This window comes from Podarcis bocagei (assembly GCF_964188305.1).
Source record: "Podarcis bocagei genome assembly, chromosome: 6".
Lineage (NCBI taxonomy): Eukaryota > Metazoa > Chordata > Lepidosauria > Squamata > Lacertidae > Podarcis > Podarcis bocagei.
This window is the reverse complement of record NC_138130.1, coordinates 27,722,656-27,740,085: the sequence shown is the minus strand read 5'-3', so window position 1 is coordinate 27,740,085 and position 17,430 is coordinate 27,722,656. Positions and strand designations below refer to the sequence as shown.

At 41.0% G+C, this 17,430-nt stretch overlaps 1 protein-coding gene across 8 annotated transcripts; it reads left to right on the top strand.

Moving 5' to 3' along the window:
- Positions 1–14: 14 nt before the first annotated feature.
- On the top strand, positions 15–17,419 carry DCUN1D2 (defective in cullin neddylation 1 domain containing 2). Of its 8 annotated transcripts, none has more exons than XM_081198637.1 (7): positions 15–158; positions 3,321–3,722; positions 9,744–9,912; positions 13,184–13,314; positions 15,850–15,932; positions 16,495–16,591; positions 16,895–17,419. In XM_081198637.1, exons 2-7 carry the CDS (start codon positions 3,548–3,550, stop codon positions 16,972–16,974), a joined length of 735 nt encoding a protein of 244 aa, XP_081054763.1. In that variant the 5' UTR covers positions 15–158; positions 3,321–3,547; the 3' UTR covers positions 16,975–17,419. The 8 variants fall into 8 exon arrangements, with proteins under 8 accessions (XP_081054763.1, XP_081054764.1, XP_081054758.1 ...); XM_081198638.1 differs by having other exon boundaries at positions 27–158; positions 3,506–3,722; XM_081198632.1 differs by lacking the exon at positions 15–158 and adding an exon at positions 190–338 and having other exon boundaries at positions 3,506–3,722.
- The last annotated feature ends 11 nt before the right edge of the window (positions 17,420–17,430 follow it).

The window sequence follows — 17,430 nt, the reverse complement described above, 5'->3', positions numbered from 1 at the left end:
TGGTGGACTGTGGGAAATGTAGTGAACGGGATTGTTTATATATACATGTACAGTATAGAGAGAGGGGGTACAGTAATCGCAACCGCCTCCGTTGCGGTGCATTGTGGGAAGTATAGAATTCCCACTCCACCCCTCCCACGCTCGCATCGGCCATAGAGGTAAGATATTTTCAGAGCTACAATAGAATGGAGGTGGGACTTCCTGGTTTCCTTTGACGCTCTTTTTTGCCGCTTCACTATATGACGGAAGGGGAAGACGTCGGTAGAAAAACAATGGGGAAAGGCAGTATTTGGGTATAGCTGCTCCCGAGCAGCAGTATGCCTAGCCAGAAACAGAAGGTAACAGCAAAGGACGTGTTATTTTCGACTCGGCTTTTATTTTGTGTGGGAAATGTGGGTGGGAATTCTTAAAATTGCATTGACTGTACCAAAACAGCCATCGTATCCTGCCTTCAAATCTGTGCTTCTACATGCAGTTCTGCGCTGAACTGATCTGAGGGCGGGATTACCTTGTTGCAACATGGTGTTTTTGTACGAGGGATATTTTTGAGGCTGTAAATGCAAACTGGCCTCAGCATCCCCATCTATAATAGTGCAAGTTAAAAAAGGAGGCTGCATCTTTCCAGGCTACGGCAAAAAAAAAGAGAGCCCCCCACCTTAGATCTCCTCTCAGCCCAAATCCAGCACTGAACTGCGTGCAGAAGTCTTGTGCTTCAACAAGCAGCATACGAGTGCATTGCTCACTTTAAAATGGTTAATAACTTAAAAATAAATAAATGGCAAGACCAGCGCTAAAAAGAAAATAAATCCTTTGTAGAGGGCTTGCTGTTTCCCAGTTACAGGGGACGGGGAATCCCGAGTTTCTCCAACTTTTTGTCTCCCTTGTGACGCTCGAAGCAAACAAACAAACAAAAAAAGTTAGCCCAGAAGTGAGACGCTACGCACGAGTCTACTATTACACATCTATGGCAGCAGCCGGTTGATAGCGGAGTGCACCATGGGTAACGTAGTTCCTCCTTCCCCTTCTCGCTCTTGTCGGGCCTTGCACGATTCCCCCCAGTGCTACCTCACAGGCGCGGTAGCGTCGCACCTTTTAGCATTGGTACCGCGGGAAAGAACACAACTCGGGAGCGGGAGTTTCCGAAGAAGATCCTAGGCGATGGCAGGCGGTTGAGGGTCGTGAGGGAGCGGGGGGGGGGGGGAGGCGGCCCGGTACGCGCGTGCGCAGGAGGACGCCGAGCGGCGGCGGCGGCAGCAGCAGCGCTGGCGCTGGATAGTGAAGTTGGTTGAAAGCGCCGCTGATAAAATGGTAGGTTGCGCGGGGGGGTGGAGAGGAGAGAGGAAAAACTGCACCGGTTGTTTAATAACAGCGCCCCCCCCCTTCCCGCTTCCGCGAGCTGGAGGAAGAAGCAGCGGGATAAAAGCTCCTCCCGCCGGGCTCCCGCCTGAGGGCAAAGTGCAGCGCAGCGAGCGACCTTGCTCTCTTTCCCCTTTAGGTCTCTCCCGTCTGCTGGCGCCTCAGTCAAGGAAGGTCACGAGGCGGCCGGCTTTTTTTTGGAGAGGGGGCGGCAAAGGCTCTTTTGAGACTTAACCCTGTCTGCCTTCCTCTCTCCCCCCCCTCTCTCCTTCCCCGTCATTGAAGCTCTCCAAGCCCCGAGGCGATCCTGTAACACTAACTCGGACACACGGGTGTGCGTCTCGTGTGAATGAAAGGGAGGTTGTTCTTTTGTGCGTGCGTGCGTGTAATGGGATTCTTGGGGGAGAAGCTAATAGCAGAAGCACCGCAGCTACAGTACTTACTGCCACCACGGCTGGCTGACGGGCTCTCACCACCACTAACTCCACCACGTACCTTTCCCTTTTTTGGTCAGGGGAGAAGCTGGCAGGGTGCAGCAGCCTGACGACCTCTCTCTCTTACACACACACACACACCGATTTTGTCCCGCTTCTTACAGACCGGCCCCCAGAGCTATACTTCCCACCCGCACTTCCTCGACCTGTTCTGTGAGCAGCTCTGGGGAGAGGGGTTTTTTATAGGGAGGGATATAGGCCGGGGTGAGCTGTCCCGCGGGGGGGGGGGAAGGAGCCGCAGGTGAATGAGTTGCCCGTGAGGCGCTAAGGGGCTCTTCCCTCCGTCCTTTTGCGCTTCTAAGACCAAATCGTTCCCACACACACTCCGTTAGGATCTGGCATCGCTCAATTTCCCCTCATTTGTCTCCTGCTAGGTATGATAATGAGTGGTTTATTTGGGGAGGAAGCCGAGTTTAAATGAGGATCTCAAAATAGAATCAGAATAAATGTATTTTAAAAAAATAAAATAGAAACCCTGATTCAGGAAGTTCAGTAAACTGTTTGCTTGCTTGCTTATCTATTTATTTATTTATATTTTATTCATTATTCTTGCCTGTGAAAGCTCAACTTGTCACATTATCCCCAAAAGTGAATGATGAATCAAAACAAGCAAGCCTCTCTTTACTTCAGTGATAAAACCTTGAATTCCTGGATCTTGAAATTAGCTGGCATGTAAGGATACAGGAGCCATGTTTTACTTGGATTTATTTTCCAATGTGGTGGTTCTCAGGACTCTTTCACAAACATTTTTTTACACGGGGCTTCTTTAGAATAGGAGAGAAGTCTTGCTGTAGTTTTGGTCGTGCAGTTTTGTATGCTAAGAGGATTTTATAAAGAAAATGCCATCGTGAATGGTGACACAAAATATCACAACTGTGTTCATCTTACTGAGAGATATTTCAAGACTGTACTGGCAGTAAAGAAATGCAAATGAAACATTAATGCAATAGGAATGTACTGTTAAAGTGACTTCATGTTACTGTGTTTTTGGATGACACATTTATTTATTATTTATTTTGGTTTCTAACCTGAAACAATACTTTTAGAATGCCGGCTTCTGATTTTTATCATGATTATGTATCTCCACTGATACTGCAACTAAGTGCAATCCTATGCATGTTTGCTTTCAAGTAGCTCATTCATTTTAATGGAACTTAACTCCCAAGTAAATGTGTAAAGGATTGTATCTTCAGTGTTTTTAGACCCTTGAATATATGGTAGTGTAATTACATGTCGTTTCATGCTTTATAAGGGCACAGTTTTGTTCTTAGGTTTATCATAACACCACTACTTAAAAGTTACTTGACTAAAGATTTGGCCCCCTTAATGAATAGCTACTGTGTAGATAAAACTGGATATTCTAATGAGGAAAGCTGATGTATCTAGAATTGTAATGCTAAGACTGAAATGAATTGCACTCAGAATTTTGTTTGTTTGTTAAAAATGTACATATAGATGCTGTCATTTCAGTTTTCAGAAGAGAGTGATGTCTTTAACTACAGAAGAACAAGGATTTCTTTGGGTTATTCTGGAGTGAAATTTGTTACCCAACAAGAGAAGTAAACCCTTTTAAAAGATAGGCAGTTATAGTAGAATTCTGAAACAAACGACTGGATTAGCTTCATTGGCTTTCCTGCTTCTTTTGCATCCCAAAGCATAAACTTAAATCGTCTCAGAAGGACAAGGTCCGCCAGTTTATGGCAGTTACCCAGGCTGGTGAAAGGACTGCTATATACTGTTTAATGCAGAATGAGTGGAAACTAGAAGTGGCAACAGACAACTACTTCCAGAACCCTGACTTGTACTACAAAGAATCCATGAAAATTTCAATAGACAGAAAGAAATTAGAACAATTGTATAACAGGTACAAAGGTAAGGTTTATTTTTTCATTATTATCTTTGGGGTTTGGGGAATATGTAATCCTGAACATATCTACTTGGAAGCAACACCCATTGAATTCAGTGCATTTGGTTCTGGGTAAACATGCATACTATCAGGCTGTAAACTAAATGTGAATGTAGAAGTCTGTTCTAATGATCTCTGTATATACTACTGTAATAATCACAACCTCCAAGTATAAAGCTCTCCCCCCTGCTTTATCTTTGCCATTCAATATGACATAATTCTATTTTAAAATTGAAAACACTGTAAGTGCAAATCCAGCATGCGTGCTAAGGAAGAGCAATCTAGCCGCTTAAATTTGTATGTGTGAGATGTACTAGCAGTATATTAAGTGCTATATATAGCTGTAGCTAGCAGGGTCATATGGGTAGGGCTGTGTTGCTCTCTGGCCTTCCCAGTGCCACAGGTCATTGCTGGTTACCAAGGGTAGGAGGGGTAACGTAGTGAGATAATCAGCACGTTTTGGGTGCAGCTGCAGGGTCAATCCAATGATCCCAATTCTGCCCCCTCATGGTGCAAAGCAAGTTGGAAAAACGGGAGCGCAATGCAGCCCCACCCATACTACCCTGTCAGCCACTACGGACTGTGTGGATCTTGTAGTATCTGATTCATTACACATGAACTGAAGACTTTTTATAATTAAATTGCATCACCCTGATCCAGTTTCTATTGTCAATCACTTGCTGGTATTATGGGCGTAAGAATGGAGGTGCTTTTATACTCCCTGCATTGTTTTCCATAGAACATGTGCTCTAAAGTGCATTCTCATTCATATTGGAATGCCTACGTTGATGGTTATATAAGTGTATACTCCTTTGAAACCAGGTGAGTTTGAAACCCCTGGTGAGTTAGGGACTTCCGTTGCATAGGAAGATAGGCTCTGGTGGATTGAACGGACGAGACAATATTGGGACCACTGGTCAAGAAGACAGATTCTGCACATGCTATAGAGCAGGGGTCAGCAAACTTTTTCAGCAGGGGGCCAGTCCACTGTCCCTCAGACCTTGTGGGGGGCTGGACTAGATTTTGGGGGGAAACAATGAACGAATTCCTATGCCCCACAAATAACCCAGAGATGCATTTTGAATAAAAGCACACATTCTACTCATGTAAAAACATGCTGATTCCCGGACCGTTCACTGGTCGGATTTAGAAGGCAATTGGGCCAAATCCGGCCCCCGGGCCTTATTTTGCCTACCTATGCTAGAGGGAAGTGAGAGGCAGATGGGACTTGTGAACCTGGGAAGGTAGCCCATCTAGAAGAAAGCTGATCCTAAACCTTGGCTGCCATGCTAAATATCTTCAAGAGAAGAAAAAGCTAAGGAGCAAACCCTACACAAATCCAGAGCAGAGTCCCTAAAATGGTTAGATGGCATCTTGTACACCTCCTTCGGGCAACTCCTGCAGCCAGGCGGTTTCCAAATGTATTGCTCCGCTTCCCTTTGGACCACATCAGCGAGGCTGAGGGGGTCCTGTCATCTGGGCAGCCCAGGGCCTCCATACACACTGCTCAGGCTTGCACCCTGGGGAAGTCACCGGTGCTGTTAACACAGTGGTTTGACTCCACCCTTGGAGTTGCACTCCATTGTCTCTTGAGAAGGACAGATGCCAACAACTCCTTTGAAAGTAGGGGTGGGGCTTATGTGCACTCTGCTAACATGCATGATCACCCAGAACACAACCCCCGTGCACACTTGGGGTTGTCTGTATTTTATTATTGTACAGGCAACCCCCAATTTACATGGGTGTTGCATTCTGGGTAATCGTGCACAATGGCAGAGTTCACATAAGCACGTTACACCCCGGTTCATTCTGTTTTCCGGGTTGATGCAGTGCATGCAGTCGCATATCAATTGGATGCATGCAAATTGGTCTTTGCCTGTATGTTATGTTCATCACAAATTGGGAGGTAGAACAATATGAATTTCTTAAAACGGCTTAGTATCCAGTGAAGGAGTGAAAACATACTTAATTTTTCGCAGTTATATGTGAGACTATGTCACTGTTGAATTATTTATATTTAAATCTGTAATTTGCTTGGATTTATATTCTGTGCTCTTTCACAAGTAATACAAAGCTAAAACATGGCCCAGTGTGCAAGCTCCAGAGGAGATCATGGCTGCATTGCTCCCTCATTCCTGCTCCTGCTGCACTTCAGTGAGCTTAGCCCCATAACGCCCCTTTTTGGGGATGTATACCAGCCATAGCTCAACTGGCTGAGCTGGGATGTGCAAGGTACACCAGTGTATCTTGACTGGACCAGGGTTGGGGACTTTATGCCATCTCAACCTGACTGAACAGGAGATCTGTATCATAAGTAGCACATCTTGCCATTGGTTTGTCCCTATAAAGCTTTTTAAAAAATAAAAATAAATCAGTCACTGTCCTTTGGAGGTTCAAATCTGTAAGATTTTTCACCCAGCCTTGAATCCTTGCCACTTTGAGTGTAATGTTTACACTGGTCAACAACAGATTTGTTGTCTGCGTTTTTTCAGTTGATTTAGGACGAATCTGATGCGCTGAATGCAAAAATCACATTGGTTTTGCTCAATCAGGTCAAGTTTTTGAGCTATGGCCACATGTCTTTTTTTACGTTTTTGTTCACATGTACGCTTGTGTGGAGCATTTTAGAAGAAGTTGGTGGGGGTAAAATGCCATGTCGAATAATTGTTTTGATTGGAAATGATTATTTTAATGACAAGAAGTATTCAGGTCCGATGGTTCTGGGTGATTATGTCGAAAAGGGATCAGTTTGAAGTCATAAAACCTCGAAATCTTCCATAAATTGGTGCGGCTGGGATCAACAGAAAGAACCAGAGCAGCCTCAAGTATCCTGATCTTCAATCAGCACGTCGTCCTGTAGCTCATTTTGATGAAATTCCAGTGCATATCTTCGGAGAACTTCCTGACATTAGTGACGAAGATGCCTCCAGTGTTGAAGGACATGAAGAAGAAGAAGTGGTTCTTGAAGATGATGCTCCACATCCATTTTCCCAAAAGGAGTTGAATGATCTAGTTCGCGACCTCAGCTTGTCAAAGGACTCTGCCAAACTGTTGGCATCCAGATTGAAGGAAAAAAACCTCCTCTCTGACAGTGCTCGCATCAGCTTCTTCCGCAACAGGCATCAAGAGTACCTCCATTTTTTCTCGGAAGAGGAGGACTTGGTGTACTGTGCAGATATTGCGCAGCTTCTGCTCAAGCTTGGAGTGCCACAGTACAAACCCAAAGATTGGAGACTGTTCATTGACAGCAGCAAGCGATCACTGAAATGTGTTCTGCTATACAACGGCAACCAGTTTACCTCTATACCCCTGGCTCACTCGAGTACACTGAAGGAGAACTATGAAGCGGTGAAGTATGTGCTGGAGAAAATTGGTTATGATCAGCATAAGTGGTTTATTTGTGTTGACCTGAAGATGGTGAACTTTTTGTTGGGACAACAGTCTGGCTTCATCAAGTACCCATGTTTTCTGTGCATGTGGGATAGTAGGGACCGTGCTCAGCATTACACGAAGAAGGACTGGCCTGTGCGGGAGGAATTGGTGCCTTGCAAAAAAAGGAACGTCATCAACGACCCTCTGGTGGACAGAGACAAAATACTCTTCCCACCGCTGCACATCAAGCTCGGCTTAATCAAGCAGTTCACCAAGGCTCTGGAGAAGGATGGTGACTGCTTCACTTGCTTGTGCCAGGCTTTTCCAGGATTGACCTTGGAGAAGTTGAAAGCTTGCATTTTTGATGGTCCTCAGATCCGTCAGCTCATCAGAGATCCAGAGTTTGGAAAGTCAATGAACGAAGTGGAACTGGAAGCATGGAAGGCATTTGTTCTGGTAGTGAAGAACTTTCTTGGCAACAATAAGGCCAGAAACTATGCAGAACTTGTCAACAACATGCTGACTGCTTTCAGAAACCTGGGCTGCAACATGAGCGTCAAGATGCACTACCTATTTTCACATATGGAGCGGTTTCCTGAGAACCTGGGTTCAATGAGTGACGAGCAGGGGAAGAGATTCCATCAGGACATGAAAGAGATGGAGACCAGGTATCAGGGTCGCTGGGACGCAGCCATGATGGCTGACTACTGTTGGACTCTGAAGAGAGACCTCCCTGCCGCTGAGCATTCCAGGAGTTCCAAGAATGGGAAGTTCAAGCCCTGAAATTTGAAAAATTGTGAAGCAACATGCAATTTACGTGTACTTACCTTTATCAATGCCCACCATTCAGTTTACAGTAAACCTGACCTGATGGAGAGAAACGGATGCCATTTCCTGATTCAGCAGTGCAAAAATACCCTAAATCAGTTGTAGAAATCTAGACAACATTCAAAAAGTAAAAAATTGTTGCCCAGTGTTATCAGTGCTTGTGCTTTAAAGTTTAATAGTGTCTCCCAGTACTATGGATGCAATCTGATTGTTAAACCTCCCTGTTAGCGGAGGAACAGCGCTCAATCCCTCTTCCCATGGAACTCTGGGAATTTTAGTTCTGAGAAGGGAATAGAGGTCTAACATCTCTCAGCACCTGTAACAAACTACAATTTCCAGGATTCTGGGATTTAAATGTCTAGTGTTAACACTTCTATTGTACTATTGTAAGAGATTGAATATGGTCTTTTCTTCTAAATTGCTTGGTAGCTTACTCAGTCTTCAGTAAGCAATCATTTGCTAAACTTTATCTCAGAACGTACTGATGTTTGGGTAATATGCAAATTTACTTAAGCAATTGGTTAAAAGACAGATTGTTAACAAACCAAAATACTTTAATCAGCTGACAGCTCCAATGAAATGTGTTATAATAATATGTTGGTGTCTGAAAGACGTTATTAGTTTTACTTGTAAAAAAACAAACAACTATGTCACAAATGGCAGAGTTGTAGATCACATTTCCACTAAGCATATACAGAAAATTGGAGAGCTCAAGGTAGCTTATTGTCCTTTATTAGTATTATAGGGACTTTAAACAGAAGCAGACTTGAAGAGGACATTTCATTTGCACCTGTAGTTAACTGCTTCAAAAGCAGGCTCTCAGAGAGATGAATGAAAGACTAGAGTGATCCATAGAATTTAAGTTAGAAAATCTGTTCTTGTGTGTATGATTGTCTAATAACCTCTTACAGCAATCATCTGTTTTTCAAGCTCTTAAGAGATTTATGGAGATGTGAAACACATCCAGTACAAAGGTCTATTTTAAATATCATTACAACTCTTCAGTTGGAATTTTAAAAGTAAGACTGTCTTTCTTTGAAATTTCAACATATACTGTACTATAAAATGTTGACATACTATTTATTTAAATTTTGGAACTCAATTTTAAAGAAAATCAGAGAGGATGGTCTTGTTGGTTAGTAAGGTTAAGGTGTGTAGTTTAGATTGGATTGAAAAAATGTAGTGCCCTCTAGCTGTTGTATTACAACTCCCATCAGTTCCAGGCAGGCCAGGGATTATGAGAGTCCTAGTAAAACAATGTCTGGAGGACATCATGTTGTTCAGATGGAGGATACCTGGTTTAGATTCACAACCCAGTTGAATTTTGTAACTTCATATAATTCCATTCTGTCATATGAAACATTTAAGTGTAAAGAAGACAACAGGAGTGAGCTTCTTTAAAGTCTGAAATTGCTTTCATATCAGACACAGAAAACAGAAGTATGTCTGGAAGTTTCTTGGATTAAAGCTGTGTGTTTACAGCCGCATCTGTAGGTGGGTTAAGCTAGAGTACTTGGATTTAAGGTTTTTGACCACTTGGCTTCAAGTGCTTTAACTTAAAAACTTTGTGGATTGCAGATCTAGGCAGGTGCTCTGCTCTGCCCTCATGATTGAGGGGGCCGTGGCCGTGCAACGTCACCACGCCCCATGGTGTGCATGAGCCCCGGCCCCCTCGGTTTTGTGAAAAATGGAATAGCAGGATGTTTTCTGATGGTTAAAGAGCTGCAATTCTTTGAACTGTGATTCTTCATGAAAAAATACAACATTATTTCCTTCCCTATATACAGATCCGCAAGATGAGAATAAAATTGGCATTGATGGGATTCAACAGTTTTGTGATGATTTAAGCTTGGACCCTGCTAGTATCAGTGTTTTGGTCATAGCATGGAAATTTAGGGCAGCCACGCAGTGTGAATTCAGCAAAAAAGAATTTGTAGATGGCATGACAGAACTGGGGTGAGTATGCCTTTATTTAATAGGACTTCAAAATGTTCTTAGTAGACCAAAAGTAACTTTCTGAAATATTTCAAAGATGTGCATACTGAACAATTGTATTATTTAATCACACATGTGTTATTTATACACATATAACCTGAGTTGTGGTCCAAAGAAGCGATTTGTTATCAAACAAACTGTGCATGTATCCAGAGCTTTCTGCGTAGCATTCATTTGCCGCTCAATCTCCTATAGCTAACTGTAGACACTTTTAAAATCGAACGTTGGGAAAAACATGCTTCAGCATTGAGATCTATAAATGATGGAAATTAAGTTATGATTTTGAAAAGTATAAATTACAGATGATATAACTAAATGAAAGCACAAAAACACATGAAATAAGGTATCAATTTGCTGTTTATTTTTATTGTAAAGAAAGCAGGGGATGGAAGATCTGGGGAAGTTCAGTTGACTACGAAAATAGATCTGGAAAAATGAATTTTCTTTTATAATTTCTTCTTTTTTCTGTAAAATCGCTTTTGTTATGTTGTTGACGATGTTCTTTGACCTTGGAAAAAAAGCAATAAAAAATTTATTAAAAAAAAAATAAAAAAAAATAAAATCGAACGTTGGCCATCCTAGTTCACTATGGGAACTGTCCTAGTAAAAACTACCCAAAGATGCTCTTAGCCATGCACATGGTTTCATTAGATGGATGTGAATTTCTAGAGTTGGAGCTTTTCCTAGTAGGGACAATTTCGTTCCCCAGTCCTTCTGATCTGTTCCCTTCAGTTAAGACCATATTTATGGCTCTTTTGGATTCAGTTGAAGTGTCGTGGAACACAGAAGACCTCCAGCTAGAGGTTTGACCCATTTAAGAGTTTGTTCTTTAGTGGTGCAGCAATAAAAATACTAGCACATTTGCAAAGCTAAGCAGTATGGTTTCAGTTTGGATGAGGGAACCTCGTGTTGTGAATCTTGCATTGAAAGGAGTTGGACTAGATGTTCTTCAGAGTCCCTTCCAACTTTACAATTCTGTGATTCTGTATGGTTTTCCAAAATAGGGTGGAGCCTAGGAGAGGTGGACTGGAAACAGAAGCCCCAAATGTCCCAGTTCACTTTCAACCCCTTTTGAAATACATTGCTCACTAGGAGCTCTCCATGGTGCTGTGACAACTGCCTTGCTCCATTGGCTCCTCCACAGAACCAGAGCAAAACAGTCCATTTTTTTCTGTTATGTAACACATAATGTCTAAGATGACAATTCTCAGGTTCATCTTTCTCAGTAGCACATGCTTCTCTCAGTACTTGCTTACTAGCATGTGCTTTCATCCTCCTCATCTTCTTACAATGATTCTAATGTCCTCTTGCCGCTTTCAAACGTGACCAAATGTTTTTTTAAAAAAAATGTCATTTGAAGTCACTAAACATATATTTGGCTTTGTTGACAAAAAAGGTCAAAAATTCTCCCATTCTTACCCATGTAATTAGTTTATCACAAGATGGACAAAATTTGATGTTTTTGTTTTGTTCAGTAAGTAGATTTTATATTTTCTTCATAAGGCCTGCTTGAATTTATTTTCCTCTGTTGCCCTGGGGCAGTGAGACCTTGAATGGTTTTTGAGCTCGCACACTTTCCCACAGATGTAGAATTTAACATTTAAAACAGGAGTTAAAATAAATACAAGATCATAATACATGAAGTAGATCTTCTATGCATGGTGCAAGAATGAAGTAGAAATGAATGAAAGAATTAGGAGGAAGTAGCCAACCTAGCAGTTTGAAAGCGCACCAAAAAAGTGCAAGTAGATAAATAGGTACCTCTCCGGCAGGAAGGTAAACGGCGTTTCCGTGTGCTGCTCTGGTTTCAGTGTTCCATTGCGCCAGAAGCGGCTTAGTCATGCTGACCACATGACCCGGAAGAAACTGTCTGCGGACAAACGCCAGCTCCCTTGGCCTGTAAAGCAAGATGAGCGCCGCAACCCCAGAGTTGTCTGCGACTGGACAACTGTCAGGGGTCCTATACCTTTTACCTTTTAGAGGTGCTGGAAGACAGTATCTCCGCACATGGACAGCTAAGGTGTCTGTAGTGCCTGATGACAAAGGGGTGAAGGCTCTGGGTGTAGCCTTTCCCCAGACTTGTATATTGCTGATTGTTCCTAGTAGAGCTGTTTCAACTAGACATTCATGCTGCTAAGTTAGTCCTATTGGACCTAAAAATTCTGGCTTAAGTCAAGTAGCCTGCTGGAGGAGGGTTGCCAATTTGACATCAGTTTTTATCAGTGCTGTAGCAAACCTTTGATTGGGCTTTGCCAAGGAAGGCTGAGCTTAACCATCACCAAAAATAGCTTAGGCAGAGAATAGCTGGTTGCTTTTTATCTGCTGCTGTATTAAATTGCTGGGTTGTTTTTGTGTTTTATTTTTAATCTCATATGCCACTTTGAGTCTCCCTGCGCTGAAAATAGTAGTAAAGTACTACTGTTTTATTTCTATGTTAGGTATTATTCCTCCTGTTTGTGTTTTTAAGGTGTCAGCTTATTTTATTTATATTTTTATATATTGTTGAATGAATATTTTCTCATTTATTTATAAGCATTATGATTCTACCTGATAGGGTTTTTTAAAAAATTGTTTTTCTTGTCACTCATTTGATACATCGGAGACTACTCAGGGCACAATTTTGTTCAAAAGTGGCATACAAGGTGATGGTGATGATGAAATGTGTGGTAAAAATAATCTATAAAGTTAACCAAGTATTTGTCTCAGAATGCTAATGTGGACTTGGAGACAACTAGCAGGCTCAAGAGAATATTTAAGCATTCCTCTGTCTGCCATTTTTTCCCTGTACAAATGTTTCAATCCAATATTCATGTTACCATGGTAAATGCTGATTGGTGTTCATGTAGTTCTGTCCTGCTTTTAAATGGTTTTAATAACATTTTATTGATTTTTAGCTGTTTTAAATGCGTATTTTGTGGCCTAGAGGCAGGGTGAAAATGAAAATAAATAAAGCAGTTGTGCAGGGTTTTTTGCATCCCAGCCACAGCACTTTAATGAAGAATTGTGGAATAATTCATAGTCACTAGTTCTGTTAAAATCTTAAATTATCATGCCAATTAGTCTTATGCTGATCCTTGCCTTGTATATAAAAACTTTTTAATAAAGATGATTACACTCTTTTAATAAAGAATGTATTTTATCTTGAACAGTGGGAGCATATTTGTCATGTTTTTGTTGGTGTATTTAAACTGTAGGGTTTTTTGTTATAAAAAGAATGTAATATTTTCACCAGGTGTGATACTACAGACAAGCTAAAAACTCTTTTGCCAAGGCTGGAACAAGAATTAAAGGATCCAATGAAGTTTAAAGATTTTTATCAGTTTACCTTTAACTTTGCTAAGAACCCTGGACAAAAAGGTTTAGGTGAGTTATGTTGTGCGGTTTTTTAAGTTGAAGATAAAAATCAATGTTCTTTCTGTAATCAGTTCCCTTCCCCAAGTTTTCATCTTCAGCTGGAAAGTTCAGATGTATAGTTGTGGCTTCAATTTAAGTAGCATTATCTTTAGATTACAGTGGTACCTCTGGTTACGTACTTAATTCGTTCCAGAGGTCCGTTCTTAACCTGAAGCACCACTTTAGCTAATGGGGCCTCCCGCTGCTGCCGCGCCGTCGGAGCACGATTTCTGTTCTCATCCTGAAGCAAAGTTCTTAACCCGAGGTATTATTTCTGGCTTAGCGGAGTCTGTAACTTGAAGCGTATGTAACCCGAGGTACCACTGTACAGTTTTGTTGCAACTACTCTCTGCAAACAATTTCAGGGAAAGGTTGCCTGAGAATCTTTTGGGGACACTTCCAGGTTCGGTGCAATGCACATCTGTGCTGTCACGCACATATCAGACACACCTAAAATGGTCACTGCCAGCAATAGTAGTAGTAGTAAACTGCTATCTAAGAAACCTTTAAGTAAGGAAGTAAGCCTGAAAAAAAAATTTGTTTTAATTAACACAAATGGGAGATGTGTACATTAAGACACTTTTGAACAATACTACTAATGTGTTCATGACCACATTACTTTATTGAAAAATGACATTATATGCCAAGAATCATCTTAGAACTGCAGTTGTTCATATGCTCCATTAGAGTAGCATATGAGGGTAATTTTTCAGAGCTACAGGAATGTTTTAAAGGATGTTCGTACACAATCATACCCCAAATTGATTGTAGCTATTGCACAATCTCCAGAAAGTGTTATTCTCTTGTTATTGCTCATACAGATACAGTGGTACCTCTGGTTGCTAATGGGATCTCTTCCGGAGGTGCGCAGTGTGATTTGGCGCTTGTGCGCATGCGCGAAGCACGATTTAGCACTACTGCGAATGCTTGAGTGGTGAAACCCGAAAGTAACCCTTTCCGGTACTTCCGGGTCGCCACGAGAGCAACCTGAAAAAACGTAACATGAGCTATGACTGTACCTCATCTACACTTAGGAGGCTAGACTTGCCAACGTTGGCAACCTTTTTTCAAATTTTGCTAGGTGTGTGTTTCCATATGCAAATTGTTTTGGGAGGGAGAACACACATTGGTGTGAGCAAATTTATTTACTAGGTGTGCTCCTGGATGTGGATTATACTATTATTAATTAATTAATTAATTAATTAATTAAATTTATATATCTCCCTATACCTGCAGGTCTACAGGGGAATGCAGAATCTTCAACAACTATTTTATGTTTAATGTTGTCAGAACAATAGTGTAGCACATTTGAATAAGAAGTTAAATGTGGGTTGCAATAGTCTTTTCTAAATATGACTTATATGCTTTACTATGACATATACTTTATTTTTCTGTATTTCACCATTATCATGAGTACACATGAATGAAGATAGTCTGGTTCTAAGTTTTGTTTTAATGTGTCTTTAAATTTATCTACCGCACCAAAGGAATGCTAGTTTTATCTTTGCAGCTCAGACACAGTAGCTGTGAAGATCGTATACTGGAGGGCAAACACGATAATGTGTACTATCTTGAGAAGGAAATATTTGTGTTCATGCTCTGGGAACCAAAACTGTAATTTTGTTGTTGCTAATCCAGCATTTCTTGTAACCAAAACTGGAAATGGTCAAAGCTAGAATTAGTAATATAAACCTCAGAAGAAGCAATATTAGAAGCAAATATAGTACAGAATTAAATTCGGTTCTCATGTTGTCTTAGTGGGTGCTGGTATGGAGGGGAAAACAGGTTTAAATGGAGGGAGCCTAACTTACTCCATAAATGAGGTCTGGAAGCAGCCAAACTCCTGGCTATCTATGACCACACTGATCATTTGCATCAAAATGTCATTGACCTCTGATAAACCTAGTTGTAACAAAGCCCAAGATAAAGCTACAATCCTGTTTCTGTTTCTTAGTTCAATGGGAAATTTTTCTGAGTAAACATACATAAGATTTGTTTATAAGAATTATAAATGAAGAATTGTTGCCTTTGCATCTTACATAAACTGAAACATCATTGATGTTCAAACAAGGTTATTCTCCTGGCCACGCACGTTATTTTGGTATAATCACTCGGAGTCACAGGTTAAATCACATTTGGAAATTAGTACTGGATAATTCTGTGTTTTGCTAAAAGTTAATAACTTGAAATCTTTCAACCTTTTTCTCCTCAATGAGTTGTATTGCCTTGTTCTTATCCCAGAGGTATTTTCTTCTTTCAAAACTTAAAGTGGTAAACAATGAATACAAAAAAAGGTGTTTTTAAAAGTCTTCCAGGTTTAGGACTAGCACCACACACATACAAACACCAAGGCTTTACTGTAGAATCACCAAAGGATCTCTCTAAACCTATATTGGTAATTTTTTTTTTTTTAATCTTGGTTTAAAAATTACTCTTTCTATATTGGCTTAGAGCGCAGCATCTTTCATATGATTATATATTGTATGTTATGCTTATGTATTTCAGATCTAGAAATGGCAATCGCATATTGGAATTTAGTTTTATCAGGGAGATTTAAATTTCTAGATCTTTGGAATAAATTTTTATTGGTAAGTACAATATCGGAAGTCCATAGAGGCATCTGAAGTCTTTACCTTTTCATATTAAGCATTTACAGCACAACAAACTCAGAGCTCGGTCTTACTCTCCCCGATGGGGAAGGGGGTTCAGGATGGTGTGTTGGTGTCCTGGCAGAAAAGAATGCTGCTGGCGGGGGTTCTGTCGCAGTGAATATGTCAGCTTTCTCCAAGCAGGTGATAACCTCCTTCTGGAGGTTGGCAGCAGAAAACCCTGATATGTGTGAGAGAGGCATTAGTAGCTTTGGATGCACTTGATCTAAAGCCCCATGGATCACCTAAGGGGCCTGGTCCTTGGGCACGTCAGATCTGGCAAAGCAAAAAAGGGAGGATAAACACGCCCTCCCTTCCACCATCTTGGACATGAGCAGCAGGGCTTTTGGGTGCAGCAGTGGATCTGCTGCTCCCAAGCCAGGTTTGGGATTGATCTGCTGACCTTATGACTTTTTACTCAGATGTTGTGCCCAGCTGAGATTTTACAAAATTTGTGACAAAATCTAAAAATAGTTTATACCAGCTTATTTTTCTTGTGTAGGAGCATCATAAAAGATCAATCCCCAAAGATACTTGGAATCTTCTTTTAGACTTTGGAAATATGATTGCAGATGATATGTCAAACTACGACGAAGAAGGTAACTGATGTAGATATTCAAAATTAAATGGAGTGGTGCTGAAGTAATACTGTCCATAAACATTCACCCTGTGTGTCCACTAGGCGAAGTGTGTGTATGTGTGTGTGCTGAAAAACAATGTTGACCCTAAAATGTAGCTGAAGCATTTTGTAATTTGCACCTGGCTATTCAACTTGGCTTCCCTCTGGAGGATTTCATATGAATAAAATCTGAGTTGTGAACATGTGTGCAAAGATAAATGCATTGCTTTTTAAACATTCAAAGGTTTTGACTCAAAGCTGTTTAACTTTTTTTTATTTTTAGGAGCATGGCCAGTTCTAATAGACGATTTTGTGGAATACGCACGACCAGTAGTCACAGGAGGAAAACGTAAAGCTTCCTAACCATAGACTCTTCTCAGTGGACTTAATAAGTTTGCAGTCTGAACTGCATCAGGTAATGAAGACATTTTGGCCAATAACTGTGCGCACTGTCACTGGTTTCGATAGTCGTGGTGGGATGCCACTGACGAAACAGGAATCACTACTTCTGCTTCAAGAAAATGATGGCTGACTCATGGACACTGCAAGAAGAAATTCAGAAGATAGCCCAGGCTGTTTGTAGGATATTGGCTTCAATTATTGTACTGGTTGTATCATATAGGATGTAGATTTTGCATGATTTTATACTTTGGAGAAGTTTAACTAGAGGCCATTTTAGTAAAAGTTTTGACAGCACAGCATGCCATTCAGTTCATGAACACCAGCAGTTACATAATTACAACTGTATTATATTGTACTTATATTAAAAAGCAGTATTTGTGGTATATAAATTAAATCCCTAAATAAAGTATGTGGTAT